General features: G+C 42.9%; 1 protein-coding gene across 1 annotated transcript in view; it reads left to right on the forward strand.

Annotated features, from left to right (window-relative positions):
* CTNNBL1 (catenin beta like 1) overlaps positions 1-24,894 on the forward strand; it is a 207,577-nt gene that overhangs the window by 59,510 nt on the left and 123,173 nt on the right. The window contains exons 4-5 of the mRNA XM_006144120.3: positions 4,369-4,508; positions 16,173-16,270. Coding sequence (XP_006144182.1) covers positions 4,369-4,508; positions 16,173-16,270 — 238 coding nt within the window. The remainder of the gene's footprint in view (positions 1-4,368; positions 4,509-16,172; positions 16,271-24,894) is intronic.

Below are 24,894 nucleotides of genomic sequence, written 5' to 3' on the forward strand. Positions count from 1 at the left end.
TTGGTGTAATGGTTATGTTGCTGAACTCCCACGTAGTTGATCATGGTTCGAGTCCTGGACCTGGAAATTTAACGTTCAAACCTTGCACGTGTGCGTGTGTGCCCAAGATCCCGAGAGGAGAATAGAGGAGAAGGGATTGTGGTGTGGTCATCTTCCCTGAGGGGTGATTGCTTCCTGTCTGTCTCTTTGGTAAGCACACATGCCCTATAGCAAAAATCTCTCAAACAAACAAAAAAAAAAAATAAAGCCACTGGGTCCAGGACTTGAACCACGGTCGGCCATGGGTGGGAGTCCAGTGACATAACCACTATACCATCTGCTGGCCCCAAATATTTGAACTTTGAAAAACCTTTACATCAAAATAAATAAATAAACATCTTCATGTAAAAATGCACAGTATACAAATTAAAGGGCAAACACTTTCCTCTCATTTATATTTTTTCCCCAATGTGTGGCAGAGATTAATTCCTTAAAATATAGTATTTATAAGCCAATAAATAAGACTGTATGGCTGACTCTGTGGCATAGTGGTTAAGGGAGCCAGTTCCCACATGGCCCACTGTGTAGCTCAAATCCTGGCCCTGGTGATTTGGAAAACATGCTGGGCACATTGTGTACATGTCTATAATCCTGACAGGGTGCAGAAAGAGAGAAGGGATCATAGCCTGACCATGCCCCATTTCTCCCTCTCCCGGCACATGGTGTGCATGTCTATAATCCTGACAGGGTGGAGAAAGAGAGAAGGGATCGTAGCCTGACCATGCCCCATTTCTCCCTCTCCCCATTTCTGTCTCTCTCTGGTCAGTGCATGTGCCCTCTGGCAATTAAATTAATCTAAAAAACAACATGACTACCCTGATAATAAAAACAAGAACAGAAGAAATATAAATAATATACATTTTAAAAGTTTTAACCACCTTAGTATCATACATGGAAAATGAAAAATAAGTCTTATTTCCCACCTTGAATTGGAGGAGATTTCAAGTAGATAATACTGTTTGTGAAGATGGTAAGGGGAAACAGGCACTTCATGTACTATTGGTATTTTTCTGGTAGAATATATCAGAATCTGTTAATTCATACATGCTCTTTGACATAACAGATTCCTTCCTGGGAATTTATCCTAACACAATAATTATGAATGCATGCATCTAAGTGTCATTTGTTACAGGGAAAAAATTGGAAATCATGTGAATGTCTGACAAAGGGGGATTGGTTAAATAAATGATGGTACATCTACACAGGGGAATACTATGTAGCTATTTAAAATTTATGGTTTAGAACAGGAATTGCAGATAAGCTTAATCTCCCATACCTACTTTATGATTGATTGGTGGTTTCTTCTTGAACCAGGATGGTTGAGAAGGATTCTAATGTCATGTATCGGTACAGCAGAGAAAAGTGTTGTGATCAATGAGGATTTTGCCCTGGGAGAAGAGAGACTGACAGCAGTTTGTCCAGTTTTCACTTCTTTTCTTGTAACAGATGTTTTTGTTTTGTTTGTTTGTTTTTAGGTTTTTGCCATAGGGCACATGTGCTTGCTGGAGAGAGGGCAACAGAGAGAGTGAGAGGAAAAGTGAGAAATCACCCCCATGGGAGATGACCATGCCACAGTCCCTTCTTCTCCATCCTCTTGGGATTTTGGGCACACTGGCACACAGCATGATTTTCAAGCCACCGGCCCTGGAACTCAAACCCCAGTCACCATGTGGGAGTCCAGCACCTTAACTGCTACACCACCTGCTGGCCCCTGTAGCAGAATGTTTAATGATAAGGGAAATTGTTCAGCTTCTATTACCAATAGCAGCAAAAATTGAATATAGAACTGTATGCTATATGGGCTGACTTTTGCAGGGAGTGGAGTCTGTGAATTGAGAAAAGTGACATAAACATACCAGAGTATTATCAATAGTTATTTCCCATTAATAGTATTATGCATGATTTTCATTTACTTTTTTGACTGGCTTGTCTTTCTTCTCCAGGTTTTATACAAAATGTGTTATTTTGTAATTAGAAAAAAAATTGTTTTGAATAAAAATAGGAATGAGGAAGGACCAGTAGATAGTATAATGGTTACGTTGCTGGATTCCCACGTAGTCGACCACGGTTCAAGTCCAAGACCCCACGGCTTAAAACTCATGATGGGCACGTGTGCATGTGTGCCCAAAATCCCAAGAGGAGAATGAGGATAAGGGACTATGGCATGATGTCCCCTCTGGGGAGGTGATTTCTTGCTTTCTGACTCTGTCTTGCTGTCTTTTTATTTTATTTTTTAAATCTTTGTTTTTTAATTTATTTATTTACATTCATTAACTGTACATCATTACAGCATACCAAATGAGATTTTCCATCCAGAACACTGTGTATTGGCTCAGTCAAGCACATCAGCATATGTGTTATCGTCAACAAATAATTTTCCATTTCTTGTTTTCTGTATAGTTTGCTTTTATTCCCATCCTTGATTCCCTATCTCTCATCGTCTGCCGTGTCCCACCCTCCTCCCACACTGTCTCTGGTATCCACGGTTGCTTTCTATGCCTCCCCCCCCCCACACACACACATTTTATTGATTCACTAAAGATCTTAATTAATCTAAATATTTTCAGTAGCAAGCACAGCTGATATATACATATCAATGAATACAAGTCTGAGTTTAGGGATAAACTTCAGTGATTAGAATGAATATACTATAAAGTAGCACCTAGCTGGGGCTATATAGTTTACTGCAGTCATCAAATAGGTATTTTTAATGCATTTTTAAAAATTATCTCTCTGTCTTAACAGTGAGAGCATGCGCCCTATAGTAAAAATCTCTCTTAAAAAATAATAATGAAGAAAAACAGTTATATGGAATATTATCTAAAATATGGGCATGTTTTAAAGAACGATAGTCTCTGGATGTTGTTCCTTACAGAATCCAGGTTTCTGGAGAGGTGGGAGTTACTGAGCCCTTGCTTATGTTCCTTTGTCTTCATGGCTTCAGTTCCATTAAATAGGCATCTGTGGCTATAAGAGACAAAAGATAGTAGGTCCTCTCTTTAAGAAGCTCACATTCCAGAGAAGATAGATGTAATAACGACAGTAATAATAGTAATGAAAACACACACTTACATAGTGCTTTTTATATGCTAGAAATTGTTCTAGATGCTCTGTATTTTATAGTTTGCTATAGGGCATGTGTGCTCACTGGAGAGAAAGAAGGAGAATGAGAAATCACCCACCAGGGGTATTACCATACCACAGTCCCTTCTCCTCTCGGGATTTTTGGGTACACATGTACATGTGCCTGGCGTGTTTTCCAAGCCACCGGGTTTGGGACTTGCACTGTGCAGTTAGCCATGTGGGATCCATCTTCCTTAACCACCATACATACTGGCTGGCCCCAGTGCTCTATATGCTTTTCTCACTTAGTCTTTACAGTAGCCCAATGAGACAGGTCACAGTATTGCCCCCATCTACAGACACAACAACTAAGGCATAAAGAGGGCTAAGTAAATGACTAATCTGGATTCAAACCAAGAGTCTGGCTCCAGAGTCTGTTTTACCACCGCTTCCTCTCAATCACTTGCAAATCAGGTATTGTTCGATTGTTGTACATGGATTAGCTCATTTCCTTCTCAGAACAAACCTTCCTGTCTTGTTCATCCACAGCTTAATGGACATTTCTTATATGTCAAACACTGGGGAAGACCATGCAGAGTGAATGCAAAGTAGTTCTATTCTCAGTCCTGGGTATAGGGTCTTGAAAAGTTCAGGTGTAGAAATGTTGAGTGTACTATCATGCTGTATAAGGTATGGTGGTGATTATGGGATGCATAGACTAGGTCCACTTTACTAGTGGACTTGCCTCTTTGGGACCAGTTCACTTGAGGAGGGGTGGGGAGGGCCTTGGTGTTTTTGGATTGCAGCAGAATCTCACTATCTTCCTTTGGGTGCAGGAGATGATTTGGCTCTTGATCTGAAGTGGGGAACAAGAGAAACCCTTTTGGTATTAACAGGATAACCATGTTGAGGACAGCAGAGTGAATTGCCACACCAAGGGGTAATGGTAACTAATCCACAGGACTGGTGGGCAGATCATTTAGTGCTACAAAATGCTCTGGGAGCCTCTGAAAGGCAGCTTGTGACTGCAAGAGGAAGGGGAACCTGTAATGAGATCTGAATCCAAGATTGATTTTTGTAATGAGGAAATTGATTTCCCAAGGAAATTGCATGACAGGACAATATTTGGGTGAGTGTACTTCTTGGTTGGTCTGTTGAGGACACTTTGACAAGTTGTCTCTTTGTCTGGTTTATGTTGGTGTTTGCTCCTCAGGGCTGATAGTGCTCCTTGCCTTTCAATGATGCTGTCTTGTTTTCCCCTCCTAGGTTCATGGAATCGGAACTGGACCTAAATGACATCATTCAGGAGATGCACGTGGTAGCCACTATGCCAGACCTGTACCACCTTCTAGTGGAGCTGAACGCTGTGCAGTCACTTCTCGGCTTGCTGGGACACGATAATACAGATATCCTTTGAGATCCTTTCTTCAGTAGGAAGGCTGCCATGGTGGGGAAGTGCTGTTTACTCTCCTGTCTGCCTCTGCTGATGTTTGCTGTCACGTCTGCTGTTCTTTTTCCATTCTATCTCCTGTCTTGAAACACACACTGCTTTTTACTCAATTGAAAATCTGGTTTTTATTAACAAATCTTGGGAAATCCTTAATTGTCCCATTTGTTCTTATTAGTGCTGGAATTCATCGTGACGTATCTGTTTGTACATTAACAACATTAATTTTCAGGATCTGGGTTTGGAGGCTCCTTGTACAGGCCAGGCCAGACAGATTTGGATCTGTTGATCTAGACATCATTATGCTAACAGATGGCCCAGCAGAGACCAGAGGGGCAGTGAACCGTGGTAGAAAAGTGCTTTGGCATGTCCAGGAGGAAGGGCGTGTTTCTGTTTTGTCTGGTGCTGTGTTCTGAATTCATCAAAAAGCCTAGGAGCACGATAAGTAGCATTTAATAGTTGTTGAATGAGCATTAGATCTAAGTAGATGATCTCTGTTTGACTCCCAGCTTCATGTTTGAATCGTGGTGCCCCCTCCTTGCCTTGGTGTTCTCACCTGCAAAAGGAGCGTTAATAGCTTTTGCCTTTTGGTAAGGAGTCATGTAAGTGCTGAGCATCATTCCTGATACACAGTAGGCACTTTGTAGATATTCCTTGTAACCAAATCTGAATTATGACTTCCAAAACCATTTATACTTTATCTTTGCCTTCAGATGTGTAGTAACTTTATTGCAAAAGGTGTTTGATGTTCTCAGATGTGCAGTAACTTTATTGCAAAAGGTGTTTGATGTGCTGTGGATGGGGTTATGTTCATTAAACCAAATTCTTTTCCAATAGTTGTTCTGTTTGACTCTAGATTTCCAAAGGTACGAGACAAATGTAGTTAGTCTGCTTGAGTGATATTCATGGGGAATCTGCCGCTGCTTCATGTTATTTTCATCTTTCTGGTAATCTCTCTCCTGAGAGCATGTCTGACTAGGTTCTTTCCTGCCTGGTAATTTTCATAGAAATAAATCAGTGGATAGTTTTAATGCAGGCTACTTGAAGGGCAATCTTAAGACATTTTTGATGCTTCGTGTAATGTTAAGCAATATTAAGAATCAACCTATTAGACCCCAATTGATGACTGTGTTCACCAGCATTCACTGTGGGGTTCTGGGTTGTTCAGGAACTCTGGTCAATTAGTTTATTTCTGATGATCTTGATACAAGGAGCCCATGAATTTAAGACACACTTTGAGTGCTTATTATGTAACAAACCCTGTGCTAGCCCCTGAAGAACCATAAGCCACACTGGATGCTTCTGCAGCATAGTCAGTAGTCTGTTCAGGCTGCTGTAACAAAATACCAGAAACTGAGTGGCTGGGAAACAGCAGATTTATTTCACACAGGACTGGAGGCTGGAAAGTCCAAGATTAAGACCAGCAGTGTCTGGTCTGGTGAGGGCCTGCTCCCTGGTTCATGAGTGGTTATCTTCTTGCTGTGTCCTTACATGGTAGAAGTGGCAAAGCAGCTCTCTGGAGCCTCTTTTATTAGGGCACTCATCCCACCCATATGGGGTCGACCTGCAAAACCTAATCACCTCCCAAAACCCCAACAATTACTGTCACGCTGCGGGTTAGTTTTAATTTTTTTTTTTTTTGATACCTATTTAAGGTACCAAGTGGACTTCACAGATTCAGTGACCGAGAGTTTGAGAGTTCTGTTTGTGACTTCACATTTTAATTCATCTATATGAGGTTGGTGCAAAAGCAATTGTAGTTTTGAACAGTGAACTTTAAATCATTATAACTAGGTTCAAACACATCTTTATTAATCAAGATAGGAACCATTGGGGCTGGCAGGTGGTGTGGAGGTTAAAGATGCTGGATTCCCATATGCTGACTGCAGTTCAAATCCTATACCTGGTGGCTTGGTTTCTCACTTTCTCTCTCTTTCTTTCTTCGCCTCTGTGATCAAATTAAAAATAAGAAAGGAAGGAAGGAAGGAGCCATTATAATAAACAGATTTTTGCTAGTGAGGAATAATTATTCCTATAGCATAAAAACTCATGCTTTGGGATTCAGCATACTCTTGGAAAGCATTGTCTGCATCCTGCTGGTTGTGGAAGCGTTAACCCTGCAAAAAGTTGCCAAAATGCTTGAAGAATGGCAGTTGGTTGGTGAGAGGTCAGGTGAATATGGCAAATGAGGCAAAACTTTGTAGCCAGATTCATTAAACTTTTGAAGCACTGGTTGTGTAGGCATCGTGGAGAAGAATTTCTTATTGACCAGGGCCGGCTGCAGGCATTGCAGTTTTCAGTGCATCTCGATTGGAGGTGCATGCATCTCAGATGGAATAGTTTTGCTAGGATTCAGAAAGCTGTAGTGGATCAGATCCCACCAGTGACCAGAACCTTTCTTTGGTGTAAATTTGGAGCTGCTTCTTGGACCAGCCATTGAGCTGGTCATTGCCAGTTGTATTAAATCCATTTTTCGTCGTACGTCACAATCCAATAGAAAAGTAGTTCATTGCTGTTGTGTAGAATAAGAGAGGACAACACTTCAAAACAACCATCTTTTTTTTTTTTTTAAGAGAGATTTTTGCTCTAGGGTGGGCGTGCTTGCCAGAGAGACAGAAAGTGAGAAATCACACACCAGGGGGCTGGCTATGCCACAATTCCTTCTCCATTCTCCCCTTGAATTCTTGAGCACACGTGCACATGCACCCAGCGTGAGTTTTAAGCTGCTGGGAGTCCAGGACTCAAACTGTGGTCGACTACATGGGAATCCAGTGACATAACCATTACACTATTTGCTGGCCCCTAAACAATGATCTTTTTGATCAGTTCATTATCGGTCAACCACTTATCAAGCTTTTTTACTTTTCCAGTTTTTTTCAAATGCCAAATGACCATAGAATGGTTGGCGTTGTGTTCTTTGGCGACTTCTCATGTAGTTGTAAGAGGCTCAGCTTCAATGATTGTTCTCAGTTGGTTTTGTCAACTTCTGATGGCCGGCTACTACATTCCTTATCTTCAAGGTTCTCATCTTCTTTGCAAAACTTCTTGAACCACCACTGCGCTGTATATTTCATTAGCAGTTCCTGGGCCAATGTGTTGTTGATGTTGTGAGTCATCTCCACTGCTTTATGACCCATTTTGAACTCAAATAAGAAAAGTGCTCGAATTTGCTCTTTGTCTGACATCATTTCCACAGTGTAAAATACATATAAGATAAACAAGTCATTAGCAAAAAAAAAAAAAAAGTAAAATGAATACACGTTAAAATTATGTGTAACTTCCCACATTTATTTAAGAATGTATCCGATATCAAAGAGCAAATTTCAACAATGCAAAGCCACAATTACTTTTGCACCAACCTAGTAGAATGGTAGATCTCACGAGTGGACCAGAAATGGCATAGCCCAGTGCCTTTTTTGTTTATTTAGTGACAAGTCTGAGATTTAGGCATTGGATGGCTAACTGTCGAGCTTGAGGCTGGCACTCCAGGTTCCTGATTTCCAGTCTGGTGTTCCTTCCTTTGCATTTCGTCTTCCTTCTGGCATTTGCTCCAGAGCTGACAGTCGCACAGTTACCTCTCACCCTGGGTTTTCATACAGAAATGACCTGTCTTGTTTCTAGAAACACTGCTCTAGATTACTTATATTCATGCTAACTCAAAATAATAGTAGCAGTTTTCTGAAGATACTGACATTTTGTTGATTCACCAGCCTGGTTCCTGCTGGGGAGAAGACTGACACAGGAAGTGCTGTTCGACATTGCCGTGCTTGGGAAAGGCAAGGGCACAGATGTTCCAAGTTGTTAAGTTCTGGTCTTTAAAAAAGGAAAAAAGAAAAAAAAAAACCCCACATTCTCCTATAATAACTGACAGTCTGCCATTTCCCTCCTGTGTTCAGAGAGCTCAACTGGTTCTTTTCCCCTTCTTGTGTGCCAACCTTCACCCAGCTGCCCTAATGATATTTTTAAAAATCTGATGTTTAATTATAACTTACATCAAATTTAAAGTGCATTTGAAAATTTTTTAATTACCTTAATTTTAATTAGGTGCAGCAATTAGGGTAAATGTCATCATCCTGAAAGTACAGTTTTTCTTGAAAGTGATTTCAGAAAAGGGGAGGCCCTCTTGACTTACACCTGCCTTGTCCTCTGTCAGTTGGAACGTTGATCTCCCCGCAACGCTGCACTCTGCTTCTTGTCTTATCTGTGATCTATAATGGAAATTTTTCTTTAGGAAACGGTTGTTAACAATTTACCGTTGTACAGCTGTAACTGCCCGAAACACCTTACCATGAATAAACAATTTCATGGCAGTCATGACTTAAATTTTAAATCTTTTTTAACTCTTCATTTATCAGCGGAGACCATACATGGCTGGTTATGTTCCCAGCAAGTACAGGTCATCTTTGCTTTGTCCTTCTCAGAGAAAACATAAACTATAGGGATTTTAATTGGATCAGAGGCTGGTTTGTTGTAACCTTAAGAGGCAGAGGATATGAGAAAACAGCTTGTGCCTCGTCCTTTCAACCGTGAGAAGCTGCTTCAGAGTTTATTCTGGCGCTCTGCATCACTGCCGCTGGTGAGGGCTTGTCAGCGCTTCTGTGCCTCATCTGCCCCCTTGAGAGGCTGGAGCCCCGCCATCGGTTGGCTGCAGAATGGAATTGTGGGCTGTGAAGAGCACCTCTGGAGGGTAGAGGGAGGGCGTGCACCTCATGCAGCATCGAAGACTTCCTCTGAATGCATTTGGAAGGAGCATAAGGTGGAATCCAACAGCTGCTGCCTTTTCAAAATATTGCTTTTTAAAATAATTTTGCCTTTAAATCATTTAAACATGGTTAGAGCCCCATTTCATGAACCCTTTGGAGTGTTTCTATGGAAAAATAAAGCCAAGAGTACCTTTAAAGTTATTTCCTTTTAAAGAATTGCTAAAAAACCATTTTGTGGCCCGATTTAAGCCAAATTTACTCAGTTTGCCTAAGGGAACAAGGAGGAATAAAACAAGAGGAAGGTAAAACCCCACATGGTGGCTGATCACCCCTTCTGCAACAGCAACAAGGAAAGAAAAGAAAAATCACCCTGGCACAAAATATAAATATGCTGTTTTTGTACATCATTTGCTATATTCTCAGTTGGAGTGCTAAGTCAGTGGAACCCTTTCTAAAGTATTTTTGGTTAATCACTGGCATTCACTGGGTTCTCCTTTGCATGATTAGTGTTGTTGGTGCTACTAGAGAGAGATTTTTGCATAAGGCATGTGTGCTTGCCAGAGAGACAGATTGGAAGAGAGAGAGAGACAGAGAGCAAGAAATGCCCCCCCCCCCGGGAGGATGGATACAAGGAACACTGCAGATGAGAGCAGAAACACTCCATTACTGCTCGAGCAAGAACCCCCCCCACCCCCCTGCCCCAGGGAGGATGGATACAAGGAACACTGCAGATGAGAGCAGAAACACTCCATTACTGCTCCTGTGGCGTGTCAGGGCTGGTGACTGCCCCTGGAGTGCCGTGCTCAGGGAGTGCCGCTGGAGTTCTGAGAAAGTGTGGGTCAGCTCTGACTTGGGTCTGACCAGGGAACTGGGGATTGGAGATGGGTAAACTTTTGCTAGATGTACAGATTAGAGTGCATTTCCGGTTCATTTTTATGATGTCTACCTTTCCAGTGGAAATTGTCATTTCTCATATTCTGACTGGCTGCCCCTATAGTTACTGCAAGCCCATCAGGGTATCAACCCCATGGCTTTGAAAGAAAAAAGAAAACAAACAAACAAACATGACTATTGCTTCCAAAATAAGTGCCCGATTCTTTAATAAAAAAAAAGATCAAGTTAATACAAACTCAATTTATTCAACATCTGTTTTTTTTTTCCTACCCCTTTGTGATTCAGAAAAATGAAGTCTCGTCATAATGTTAACTTAAGGCATCAGTAGTTGGTTGCAGAGTAATATGCAGGAAGGGAGAAATTTGTAAATTAGTTACAGAGTAGATTATTCGTGCTGACCAGACAGCTCTTTTTGTGTGTGTGCAATTATTTTAAGAAGTGGTTATTAGCAATTCTCTCTTCCAAATTACTATTTCATTTTCTTGACTCAGGACAGCCAGGAGGATTTGCAGAGTTGCCTAGCTGGGTTTTGCGTAAAGAATTACTGTGGGAATGCGAGAAATAAGGAGCCAACAATTGTTTTAGATCTACACAGATCAATTGAACTTGAGCAGTTTGGGTCCCAGAATACTAGAACACACTGACTGAGACGCACCATTATCCCAGAGGGTGTGTACAACAGTCAGGACGCCTTTGTGTTACAGGCCCAGTGTTAATGAGCAAGAATAGGGTTAGGAAGGGCTCGAGCCTCCTAAGGGGCTGTTTTCTAATTGAACTGGGAGAGAGTTGGCTTTTGCTCCATTGCTTTCCCGTAAGCCCTAACAAGACTTACATTATCTTGAGCTGATGTTTTGCTAGGAATTGGTCTGGTCTTGCTATTCCCAGAATCAAAATTAACGTTTACAAGAACTTTCTTCTTTTTCTCATTTGTCATCTGCCTTTCTTGATAAGATGTATTGATAAGTTACCCCTTTTTTTGGAGCCAGTAAAGTATAGTCCAAAGAAAAGGTGGATTAGTTCCAAAGTACCAAACAGTAGTTTAGGAAAAGGACCACTTCCTGCAAATTTTGACCTCGTTCATCAGTTTTAGACACAGTCCAGGGCCCTGGAAGGTGGGAGGACTGCTGCCTGCTTTGGACATTTCCCCTGCCACCTGATAGGCCTGTGGGCATGTAGTAGGTCTTTGGTAACTGTGGAATGAGTGCATTTTTTTTTTCTCTTACGTGAGTTTGATCTGGAACTAGTAAAAATTAAGGAGTCCTCATTCATTCCAGGTAGCTTTGTGGCAGCTGTTTTAAAAGGAGAAAAAGACCACTTTACCCGTGTTTCAAAGTTCGTCTGCATTAATGGAACCATATCTAATTCTTGTCCTAGTCTAGGAATAAAAGAAAAAAAGATTTTTAAAAAAATCCCTATTTGTTGCATTAAATCACCTATATCTTCTGAATCTATACTGGTTCATTTTTTTCATAAGAAAACCTTTTTGAGATGGCTTTTTAAAATGTATCTTATTCTCTCTCTCTCTCTCTTTTTTTAAAAATAATAAATGTATCTTATTCTCTCTCTCTCTCTTTTTTTTAAAATAATTTTGCTTCTGTGGGCACATCTCATTGGAGATTAAGGAGGTTAACACTCAGTTTCTTTTTTTTTTTTTTTTTTTGAAGAGGTTTTTGCTATAGGGCGCGTGCACTCACCGGACAGACAGAGAGAGACAGAGAGACAGAAAGTGAGAAATCACTCCCCGGGGGGATGGCCACGCCGCAATCCCTTCTCCATTCTCCTCTCGGGATCTTGGGCACATGTGCACACGCGCCTGGCAGACACTCAGTTTCTTCACTGAGATTCTAAGTGGGAGTGGGCTAAAAAAGACAAATATTTAGAGCCAAAAAAATAGAAATAAATACTCTTTTTTTTAAGAGCCATTGTGTACTGACCATATTGTGCCCAACTGGGCTTTCCTATTGCACCTGTTATTACACTAGCTTATTGCCCCAGTAGTGGCCAGGTACAGAGTAGGGTGCCCTTTCTACTCGACATGACAAAATAGGCTATCAAAAACTGTGTTTTAGTAATTCTCAGAGAGACAGGCTCTCTGTTTTCCCATTATACTTGGGACGGGAGAGCCTTTTACTTTGTGAAATGAAATTGTAGCTACAGTGGAAAAACCTATCATCCGTGGCCAGTCTGCTCATGAAGAAGTGCTAGATGGGTGGCAGACCATGCTGAATTTTCTCATCAGGACTGAGAGTTCGTCTGTCTGTCTGTCGTTAGTAGTACTTCTTGTTCCTTTTCCTGGTCTTCGAGTGACCTCCGAAGTCTTCAGAGTCATTACATTACCTAGGAGTTGATGATTACAATTATGGACTCATTGCTTGCCTTGTTGAAATGCTGCTTTGTGAAAGTTGGGAATTTATGTAAAGTCAGTGGGAGGACTGATGAGATGTTCATCAGTCCAGGTAGGTAGTTGACTTCTTGTTTGACTTCCCAGTGGAGGCAGGTAAGTAGGCAAGGAGCCACTGGAACATTCTAAGAAACAACTTCTCTTGGCAAAAGTTAGACATTTATCCTGTTCCTATATAAAATCACCACCATTGTCAGTTTTTTCCCCCTCTTTTTAAAATGTCCTAGGTTTAATGTGATGCATTTGTGAGCATGGTATAAGACTAATCAAAAAAAAATTGATACCTGGCCCACAAGACCTTAGAGGCTGAAGAATGGCTTGATGAATCTAAATGTCTGTGGAATAACTGAAATATAAAATTAGATCTTCCAACCATCGTGACCCAGAAACAACTATGCTGTTGTTAGCTTAAAATTGAGATCTTAAAGGCTTTGGGAGAAATGGAAGCAATAGTGAGGGCTTTGGGCATTCTGAGGGAAGACATTACTAACCGTCTGCGTTACAGTGCTTTCGTATATTCTGCGTACTTTAACTTGGCCTTTGACAAGATCTGACTTCCCGTAGTCCTTATAGCTCCTCAGTGAGATAGGCTGGGCAGAGACCATTACCCCCATTTTACAGATGAGGAAACAAAGCTGGAAGAACATAAAGGGGCTTGCACAGACTTGCACGGGCTCTTGGTAATGTGGGAATCATCCAACTCACTAAAGATGTGAAGCAAAGATGACTATGACGTGACACCTGTCCTCAAGCTGACCCTCTTCATCTGTTGCTCTTTCAGATATACCCACCCCCACTTGTCTCCTGAGGCCATTTAACTAATAATCATCACATACTATTTAATAAGTATTTAATTATGCATGGTGCTGAGTAGGGGATGTAATGATACTATCTATTGCATGCTTGATTCAGATTCTTCTACGGACCTCAGACGACAGTGTGTGGATGGACGGGTGATAGATGAAATGTTGCCATGTGCATTAAATAAGCATGTGAATGGATTATAAGGCCTTCATATCTCAAATATAAAAACTTTTAAAAAGAATATATATGGGAGTTTCTTAGATGAAGAAGATGAGGGGAAAGTGGTAACATTTTGTTCTTTTTCCTGGTACTTTAAATAACTTCGGTTGGAAATGAATGAGTTCTTTTCTCTGTGATTACAGCAGGGTCCACAGCTAGGATTTACCTGAGTGTACTTAGACTTGGGGCATATCCTCTTGTGCATTATAGCATAAAGGGTAGTGGCAGGAGTGTTGTTACTGGACTCAAGTAGGCCTCACATTCTCCTATACTTTTGGGTGACCTTTAGGAAATGTAACTTTCCAAGTGTTAGCTTTCTTACCTGTAAAATGGGGATCACATTTATCCCTGTAATGCTAGCTTGAGAATTCAGTAACCCAGCACTTGGTGTGAGGATGAGTTTTTAAAATGGTGGCTATTCTGATGGTGAGTATTTCAGTCTTTAGACAAGATCGACTACTATATTCTACCTAGTTAGGGGTAGTTCTGTGGTTTTCAGGGATTAATTTGGTCACCCAGTGGTTTTGTTGTTTTTAATTGATCCATTCAAACTGTGTGTAGGTTGGCTTACTTCATAATCAGGTATGACATGTGCTCTTCTGTGTCAACAGTTTTCTTGTTATTTTGTTAATAAAGACTATAAGCTTGAAGGATTTTTGTCCAGAGACCTTTAAGCTCTTTAAACACATCAAATTTTGTGGGTAAATGTCTCCTCTAAGAGTTAAAGAGACAAATTTGATTCCTTATTCATAATGGTCAGCTAGTCAGTTAGAAATGAGAAAAGTGAACCTTCAAGTCATTTTTCTTTCAGCAAAAGGCATTGATAAAATCAGTTCATCAGTTAGCAGGTCCTGTCATTCTTGTTAGTATGTCCTGCATTTTGCATTTTTTTCCCTCCTATTAATAGTTCTAGTGAAAGTGCTCTGATTCTGACCTGTGTGGTCTCACTTCTGGATTCTGCTATTAGTGGTATCTTTGAAACAGGTTTTCCAGCTTCAGATCTGGCTCCCACCTCTACCCCACAACTACCCACATGTGCTACCTCCTGTGTGACACCCCCAACACCCACAGTGCCTTTAGTGCATCCTGCACATAGCTGTTGGGTTTGTCTTTCAAAATATTATTTTATGTTATAGTTACCATTTTCTCCACCCTCCCTTCCCCTGTCTTTCTGTCCAGTGTACCTCAATCCTTTTCTTTTTTGGTTGCCTGTTTCTTCTTCTTTCTTTCTTTTTTTCTTTTTTTTTTTTAGAGAAAGAGATTTTTGCTGTAGGGTGTGTGCACTTGCTGGAGAGAGAGAAACAGAGAGAAAGTGAGAAATCACCTCCTGGGGGGGGATGACCATACTGCAGTTCCTTCTTCTCTATTCTCCTCCCAGGGTTTTGGGCACACATGCACACGTGCCCGGCGTGAGTTTTAAGCCGCTCGATCCGGGACTTGAACTACAGTCGACTACATGAGAGTCCAGCGATGTAACCATGATGCCACCTGCTGTTCCTGGTTGCCTATTTTCTGTTTTCTGACCAGTCTTCTAGCAGATCACTCCTGATTTTGCAGCTTGACTGATTGCTCCTTTTTTTAGGGTACTGCAGTTCATATTATCTATATTCTGTATCCCTTCCATGTTGCTTATAGCTTGAAGGGTATGATTTTGGTAAATGGCATTGATTATTTAATGTCCTCATTTCGTAGATGAGCAAACTGAGGCCCGGAATGAAGAGTAGATTCCCTTTATCATCTTCACAGTGCTTCTTTCATCATGAATATTTCGTAAATGGAACCAGCAGTTGGTGTAATGCATATTTAGTAAATGTAGGTTGATGGAGCACACTGTGTGTGTGTGTGTGTGTGTGTGTGTGAGAGAGAGAGCGCGAGCGAGCGAGTTTGATTGGTTGATTGATTGATTGGTTTCAGGTAAGGGAAGAGAAACTTAGATTTTAGTTTGCTTTCCAGTTTCCAAACATAACTCCTTTTTTTCCTCTCATTTTTCCTTTATGCTTCCCTTTCTTTCTTGTATTTTTGTCTAATGTTTCGTTCTCATTGTTCACCTTTCTTTTATGTCCGAAGCAGTGTGGCATTTGTGAGGAGGGAGATCGGAGGAGCCTGATGCTGTCTTCTGTAAATCCTTCCCTCTACATTTTTCACCGATTTTGTCATGCCCTGATCTCTGAAGACTCCTTCCAGCCACCTTGTCTCAGAAATCATTACTGCCTTTGAAGGTGAGCTGTACCAGGTAGTTAAGATTATACTGAGTTTTAAGAATTTAAATTATGAGATAAGGTGAAGGATGTTGGCCTATTTCTCACTAGAAGGGCAACCAGCCAAGTGATCTATTTGAAGTTTTGAAATTTGTAAAAATGCAGCGAACGTGTGGAATAAGTTACCGGGAAGTAGAATAAGGAAGGAGATGAGGTGAGTCAGTTAACAGCTTTTCTTCAACACCCACTGTGGGAGCACCTTGTTGAAGAGGTGTTAATAAAACCAGAGTATATTGAAGGTAAATGGTGATGAAGCAGTTGATATGGAAACTGAAGAGAACCAGAGCTTTTAATAAAACATCGTAGGGTTTCAGTGTTTGCGTGGTACCCTTAACATTTTCCACATGTGTCCATAGCAGTGGTCGATTTGCTTCAGGAGTTAACAGATATAGACACCCTCCATGAGAGTGAAGAGGGAGCGGAAGTACTCATCGATGCTCTGGTAAGTTGTGTATCCCTCCAGGGTTTTACAGGTTTTTATAAGGTGTTGGCATCCTCACCACCGTCCTCTCTCTGTTGGTGACATTGGAAGGACATTGGTAGGAATTTGATGACAAGGCTGTGTTTTTTTATTTGGAGAGGGTTTTGCTATAGGGCGCGTGCACTCACCAGACAGACAGACAGAAAGTGAGAAATCACCTCCCAGGGAGGATGGCCACTCCACAGTCCCTTCTTCTCCATTCTCCTCTTGGGATCTTGGGCGCACACGAACACACGCTCGGCGTGAGTTTTAAGCCACTGGGTCCAGGACACGAACGACGATCGACTACATGGGAGTCCAGCGACATAGCCATGATGCCAACTGCTGGTCCCACAAGGCTGTGTTGAAAGGAGAGAGCAAGAGAAGAGAAATGAACTTGTGGGATACTTCAGTCTTTGGAACTGTGTTTGGGGCGTGTGTAGAGGTGTATTAGATATCTGCTATAAGCCGGCCATTTCTCATTCTTTCCACTTTTTCATCTCACTGCATCCTCTCAGATGGATATTATCGCTGTTACTCCCATTTACAGCTGTGAGGCTGAGGCCTCCAGAGGTTAAACATGGACCGTTGCCTATGTCACACTGCTGGGGTTTGAACCTGTGTTCTTTTTGATGCCATGATCTTATTCTCTGGCCCTCTGTTGTGTTGCTACTGACCTTTTCACAAAGAATTTTCACCAATGTTTGTTTTCTCTTCTGGGCTTTACAATCCCAAGTGCCAGTGAAGACAGATGTTATTAATACTTATTTTACAGATAAGTGATCAGGAGGAATCGGAGATTTTTTTTTTTCTTTCCTTTTTTTGGAGCGGTTTTTGCTATAGGGCACATGTGCTTGCCAGAAAGACAGAGACAGAGAGACAGAAAGCGAGAAATCACCCCCCAGGGGTGATGGCCATGCTGCAATCCCTTCTCCTCCATTCTCTTCTTGGGATCTTGGGCACGCATGCACACGGGCTTGGCGTGAGTTTAAGCCGCTGGGTCCAGGACTCGAACCGCAGTCGACTGCATGGGAGTCCAGCAACATAGCCATTACACCAACTGCTGGTTTCTGTCTGGAATTGGAGAATGTTTAAGATGAGAAGAAACCTTATAGGTCTTCTGGGCAAGAGCTGCATCCCCTGCCTGTAGAAGAGAGCTCGCTGATTTCTTTTTGTGTGGCCTAAACAAGGCGCAGCATCTTTGTTAGCTATCGTTTCAGGCAGCAGGTGACCCAAAGGAATAGGTACATGGGGGGACACTGTCAGCCGAGTCCCATCCGTCTAACTGCCTCACACACCAGGAAGTCCAGATGCAGACGTGAAGCCTTCCACTGGGTCACTCAGCGAGTTGTATGTCTGATCTCCGTCGCAGTCATGTGCATCCTGGGTTCCTTCACCTGCCAGTGATCAGAGAAGGTGCCAAGGCTGAAAAGGACCACAGCTGGTCAGTGTCAGAAGTGGTTCCAGTCCAACCTTTAACCCTGATACTGCCTGTGGAGCCCTGTGCACCCAAGCTATCACCCTCCCGGGGTTCTGTCGATTTTCCATTCCTTCTATTGTCTTCATCCGTCTTCTCTCTCTTGCAAGAATGTGAGGAAGCACTGGTTTTGATGCAGTTTGCAGTTTACCAAAGATCACTGCAGCCCCCGTATCAAAGGTACCTGGGGTGCTCTTTAGGCGTCTTCCTGGCCCCACCCGAGACCCACTGAATCAGAGTAGCTGGGATTGGGGACCCATGTGCTTCTAAGACGCCGCCACTACACACTGCTCACCCCCTCCTCACCCTTCCTTTTATGGTTCTTGAGACTAGAAATTTCCCATGTGCCTCACTCGCTGCTGGCATTTGGTGTGAATGAAGGGGTTGTGAACCCACTGGGTATAAAGAACTGTCTCACAGAGTGAGGCTGGAGTCCAGCAGGGCCTTTGCGACTGAGTGTGATGAGAAGTTCTATGGCCACTTTTCTTTCACGCACCTTCCTAGAGCGAACTGCCACTTTTATAGAATTCAGGACCTTTGTTTTTCCTTTAAACCACTGTGCAGGAAGAAAAGGATGATGTCGGGGTGTCCTTTTGTTTTGAGGAGCATCTGAAGGAAAGCTGTGGCACTTGCTCCTGTGCTGTGTCCCCACAGTGTCATTTGTGCAGTCTTACCTTCCAGAGGTTAATTATAGTGGCCTGAATGTGTCTCCCTGCCTAGTCCCTGGGCTGGTTTTAATTATCATCCTTGGCCTGTGTGAATAGAGAAGATGAGAGGGAAGCAGCTCGCCTGGCTGCTGTGTGTAAAACGTACCCAGAAACAGCAGTCCACACAAAAGCCCCCTTTGTGTTTTCCGTGTTGCCAAGCCCACCGACAAAAGCTGGATCTTGCCGATTTTATTGTTTGTTTGCAAAGAAATAATTCGTCCTCAGTCTAGGGAGCCATTAGGTGGCTTCTATACAGGGTTTTCTGTTTGTTTAGTTTCATTTTATTATTATTATTATTATTATTACCATTGTCTTATTTTAAGATTTTGGCACTTATAGCTTTATCCTAGTGGGGCTGGTGTGCATCACAAACATTGAACATTCCTGGACTCCAATATATTATTTGCTTGTCTGCACCAGTCAGAAGCCATCGGTAAATATCAGAGAGCAGAGCCAGTGAGTGGTCCTTCCATTTATTTTTTTTTCTACCCTTGTGAGGCATTCAGGAAGAAATTTGATAAGTCTTCTGATATTACAAGGGTAGGGCTGTCTTCGTAGTTTTAATTTGGGGCCAATATCAGAGGCCTGGCGTCGCACGAGCAGAGGCTAGAGGGCAGATAGCAGAATTTATTGTGGTGTGCAGTTTGCAGTTATTGCCTTGGTCCTTTTCCCAGTTGGAGGGCCTAAGCAATAGAATAGCACATTTGTGGGGAAGAGTGCTGTCCTGGCGTTCGGCATTCTCAGGGATCTTTGGGGTTTTAAAATTTGACCATTGTATTATTTTAAGATTTTGGCACTTATAGCTTTATCCTAGTGGGGCTGGTGTGCATCACAAACATTGAACATTCCTGGACTCCAATATATTATTTGCTTGTCTGCACCAGTCAGAAGCCATCGGTAAATATCAGAGAGCAGAGCCAGTGAGTGGTCCTTCCATTTATTTTTTTTTCTACCCTTGTGAGGCATTCAGGAAGAAATTTGATAAGTCTTCTGATATTACAAGGGTAGGGCTGTCTTCGTAGTTTTAATTTGGGGCCAATATCAGAGGCCTGGCGTCGCACGAGCAGAGGCTAGAGGGCAGATAGCAGAATTTATTGTGGTGTGCAGTTTGCAGTTATTGCCTTGGTCCTTTTCCCAGTTGGAGGGCCTAAGCAATAGAATAGCACATTTGTGGGGAAGAGTGCTGTCCTGGCGTTCGGCATTCTCAGGGATCTTTGGGGTTTTAAAATTTGGTTCACATCCACTGCTGTTACTTACACAAAAGGCGAATATTTGTGCTTTGCAACAAGCTCATTCAGTAGGCTGGAAAAATGGAACTCTTTTTCAGGGAGTGGTGAACATGAGGGTCTGTCGCTGTGTGGCAGTTTTCTGGCTTACCTCTCCAAAGGGGACTGTGGACTTACTGAAGTAGTGATTGGATCGCAGTCATTTCCCTGCTTACTAGGCCTCACGCTTGCCACATGCTTGATCGACCCCTGCCTTTGTGCAAACTCTGCTTCAACTTGGCGGGCCTTGCTTCTCCAAGGCTACTGGGACATTCCTTCTTATTTCCTAAAAACTAACTTTAACCTCATCTCTTCTCCTTGTGTTCTCCTAGCGCTTCTTATGTCCCGGCACTCACTCAATATGCGACAGTCGTCTTTCCTGAGTTGTGGTCTCTATCAGGAGGGTGGTCAGAGCAGTGTCTCTGTTACATACAGCTCTGGGTCCTTGGGAAAGGAGTAGCCTCTTTTTACTATATTTCTTCTCCCATAAATGGAAATAACAGTAGTGCCTGTCACACAGTGTTATACTTAAGTGAGGGATAGTGACATATTTAACTAGTTTTAAGAGCATTTGGCATAGGGTAAACGCCATTATTGTCATATAAGTATTATGCCTGGCAGATACTAAGCATTTAGTAAACGTCCAGTTAAAATGACATGTGTCAGGGCCAGCAGGTGGCGTGGTGGTAAGGCACTGGATCCTATGTGGCTGACCTTGCTTTGAGTCCTGGACCTAGTGGCTTGAAAATCACGCTGGTTCCTATTTGTGCATTTCCCAAAATCCCAGGAGGAGAATGGTAGAGAAGGAATTGTGGTGTTGCCATTCCCCCTGGGGGATGACTTCTCACTTTCCCCTCTCTGTCTCTCTCCAGTGAGCACACATTCCCTATAGCAAAAATCCAAAAATAAATAAGTAAATAAAATAAAATAATACATATAATACATAGCATTTGCTATGCAATTGGATGTTTGTGAATATTTGTTGAGTTCAACAGATTTTTTTTTTTTCATTTTAAAAAATAGAAAACATGTGAAGCAAATACTCCACCAAAAAAAACCACCACATTTGGATGGTATGGGTGTAAATAAGATACACGAGGATAGAGATTTAGTTAAAAAAAAAAAGAAAAAAAAACCCTGAAGAGAAATAAATAACGATAATACAAAGCAGAACATGGAGAATGGCCCTGAGAAATGCAAGCTTCTGTGGAAATGAAGAGGAGGGAGAGATCACTTCCCAGGGGGCTCATCAGGAAGGACTGGAGCGCTCCGGGCGCTGTGGTGGCCTCTGAAGGAAGGCTTTCATCTGGGCGTGTGCGGAGCTGCCTCGGCCAGAGGAAGTCCACGTGTGTCGGGGTCGTGAAGCAGCTCAGGGTGGCTTGGAGCCACCATTTGCTATAAAGAGCTTCACAAAAGTGGCTTTGAGGTGGAGAGCCAGGGAACCTGTACCCATTCTTGCCCTCAATTAACCCTACTAAAATCTGAAACTTTGAAGCCCTGTACTGGTTTGGCTTGGACTTGGTCAGCAATGTATTCTCGTTGCTCAGGTAACAAGGTTGGGAAGTTTTATGTGGCTGTAAAGGTACTTATGTAAATTTCTGGATTTCTGTCTCTTCCCAGTTGCATTAATGTCCTCACCTTTATCTGAATTTGTTCCTAAGCAAAATTCATTTGTCTATTCACTCACTAAATGTTTATTGAGTCCCTGGCGTGTTCCTGATTCTGTAAGATTCTGTAAGACTGACAAAGGCTTTGCTTTTGTGGAGCTCATGTTCTGGTATTGGGACAGGCAGTAAATAAATAAACCAGGAAACCAGCAAATAGTGGTTTTCTGTTACATGGAGATTAAAGCAGAGTGATGTGATGGAGAGAGGTGGGGAAGTCGGGGTCAATCACATAATCAAGCCAGGCGGTGTTCTAGATGCCAAGAAAAAAACAGCCATGAAGAACCAACCAAGAGCAAGGTGGGTCAAGGGCATAAGAGCTAAGGGCACAATGAGCATGACAGGAAAAGGGCCAGCACTGTCCAAGGGCAGCTAGGGCGAGGGGTGTGCACATTCAGGGCCAGCCACGCTGAGCTTCATACGCCTCGGCAGGGCCTTTGGGTGGAGTTGCTGGAGCGAAGGGGAGTAACTGGAGGAGTTGAGGTAGGTAGCAAGGGAATAGGAACATAGACCAATGGGACTATTTAAAAAGAACAGTCTGGGGCCAGCTCGTGGCATGGTGGTTAAGGCAGCTGTATCCCACATGGCAGACCACACGGTTAGAGTGCCAGACCTGGCAGCTTGAAAACATGCCAGGTATGTGTGTGCGCATGTGTGCCCAAAATCCCGAAAGGAGGGAGAAATGAGAAGGGATTGCAGCGTGACCATTCCTAACGGGGGGAATGTTCTCTTTCTCGCTGTCTCTTTCTGGTGATCCCTCTAGTGAAAATTAGAAGGAAAAAAAAAAAAAAAAAGACCCCTCTGACTCCTGTGTGGATAATAGATTGGAGAGAGAAGACTGAAAGCTAAAATATCGCTAGAGATTGCAACAGGCTTGAGTTTCTGTATTGTGATCATGTTACCCTATGTAGCCTCAAAACTTGTTTGATCAAGCATGAGTGTGGAGCTTTATTATTTATTTATTTATTCGTTTTAGAGGTTTTAGCCATAGGACGTGTGTGCTAGCCAGTGAGAGGGAAAGTGAGAAATCACCAACACACCCCCCACCCCGGAGGATGCCGTTCTGCAATCTCTTCTCCATTCTCTTCCCAGGATCCTGGGCACTCAAGCACACGTGCCTGGCATGAGTTTCAAGCCACCGGGTCCAGGACTTGAACCATGATTAACCATGTGGGAGCCCAGCGACGTAACCGCTACACCATCCACCAGCATTTGGAGCTTTATTTTAAATATGAAATTTCTGAAACTCCTCTTAGGTAGAAAAACCCCAATCTAAGTTTCAGGGAGATTGTACCAGACAGAAAAGGAATCGTCCTTCAGAACCTCCCGTCTGTGCTTTATTTCCTCCTTCTCCTGTTATCTGTCCTCTTTGGTCAGGTGGGAAAAGATGCCTCATCATGCCCTTAAACTTTGTCTGAGTAGGACCTGCTGGGATATGGTTTGGGAGCCCCGCTAGCAGGCAGAAATAACCAATGACTTATCAGAAAATGGCAGGCCTAAGACAATCCTGATTTTCAGGGCCAGGTTTGCGCTGGTTGATGCTTTAATCCCTAAGCAGGATTTGTTTTTGTAGTCTCAGACTTCGTCACAGGTCCAAAAATTGAAGGTAGGCCCAAGGGGTTTGAGGGAGCAGGAAAGAATGCTAATTTGTACTACTTACTAAGCGATAGCCAGAGCTATGCATAATATAAATATTTTTTCCAAGGGTTTTCTGAGCTAAATGTATTTTGACTGCTTTTGGCCCTCCTGCAATCAGATAAAATTGCATTTAACCCAGCAAAACATAAAAGTTCCACACTTTGCAAGCTTAAAAAGGCTGCCTGTTAGAAGTTAGATTTCCGTGGCAAGAAAAAAGATTTTCCTCCAGCCAGACGCCTACTATCCATAACCATTCAGCTCTAGGATTCAGATGCAGTGCTCACTGCCGCTGCCCCTCCACTTCCCAGACAGGAGAGATGGGAAGCATAACTAAGAATCAAGAAAAAGGGAAGAAAAATAATGCAGAGAAAGCAGCAATGAGCAATCGAGGAAGCAGTTTGCAGAACTGACAAGCGATGTGGATACCCACGGAGCTGCGTCATCTGCTGCTTCAGGACTCGGAGATTATAAGTCGATTATAAGTCAGGGTGGTTTGGGGGAAAACAAACTGTGACAAGGTTGCGATTCCCCCCCGTCCAGATGTTTTTTTTTTCTGTTTTCTCTCACATTCCTAAATTGTCCAATTAATGAAGGAAAACATGGCAGTGGATTTCTTTGGTGAAGCTTTTGCTGGCTGTGGGATGTGAGAGCAAGACTGTATACCTCCTGGTAGCTGAGTGGGAAACCGCGCTCCCTGGTACTTACAGGAACTCTCAACTCTGGAATCCACAGCCCCTCAAACCGTATTTACAGGTGCTCTCAACTCTGGAATCCACAGCCCCTCAAACATTAGGTGGTGGGAAGTCATGACCCATTTTCTATGTCATGACTTTCCCGACGGCCCGATCGTATGCCCTCGTTGTTCCCTCACAGCAGGGCGTGAAGGAGAGCCAGGAAAACCCGAACTCATTTATGATTGGGTACTGCACATTAGTCAATAATTTCTGCTTTTCTTCTTGTCCAGATGCTTCTCTGAAGTGTTGTGCAGGGAAAAAAATAAAAGAGACCGTATTTCAGAATCTGCCCCTTTAGCCTTTCCTCTCGGCTCAGGCTCAGTCTGAATCATTCTGTGGAGTGCCTTACACACAAGGGCCCCAAGAGTGCCCATTGAATGAGCTCGTCCTCTTCTCTCTCCTTCCTCTCCCCTCCCTGAGTAATAGGGTATAATGAGTGTGTGTGTGTGGGGGGCAGAGTTTGGGGCCAGCAGGTGGCATTAAGACGCTGAACTCCCACATAGCCGACCACAGTTTGAATACTGGACCCAGCAGCTTGAAAATTGCACTGGTCATGTGTGCGTGCATGCCCAAAATCCCGAGAGGAGAATGAAGAAGAAGGGATGTGGCATGGCCACCCGCCTGGGGGAGCATTTCCCACTTTCTCTCTCTGTGTCTCTCTCTTTGGCCAGTGCACATGCCCTGTGGCAAAAGCCTAAAAAACCCCCAGAGTTTAGAGTTGATCACTTCTGTTACCAGCTTTGTGACTTTGACCAGGCTAGTAAACCTCTCTGAGCCTTTGTTTTTAAGCCTGTTAAAACTCTGAGACTAGGTGGAGCAGCACATATAATGGCCTGATTACAGTGCACAAAGTGTCTCAAGAGTTTATTTAGGGAACCAGCAGTTGGCGTAATGGCTATGTCACTGGACTCCCACGTAGTCGACGGTGGTTCGCATCCCGGACCCAGTGACTTAAAACTCACGCCAGGTGCGTGTGCGTGCATGCCCAAGATCCTGAGAGGAGAATGGAGGAGAAGGGATTGCGGCGTGACCATCCCCTCTGGGGGGTGATTTCTCGCTTTCTGCCTCTATGTCTCTCTCTGTCTGTCTGGCGAGCGCACGCACCCTATAGCAAAAACCTC

The sequence above is a fragment of the Tupaia chinensis genome, unplaced genomic scaffold (genome assembly GCF_000334495.1).
Source record: "Tupaia chinensis unplaced genomic scaffold, TupChi_1.0 Scaffold000115_1, whole genome shotgun sequence".
In the NCBI taxonomy this organism is placed as follows: domain Eukaryota; kingdom Metazoa; phylum Chordata; class Mammalia; order Scandentia; family Tupaiidae; genus Tupaia; species Tupaia belangeri.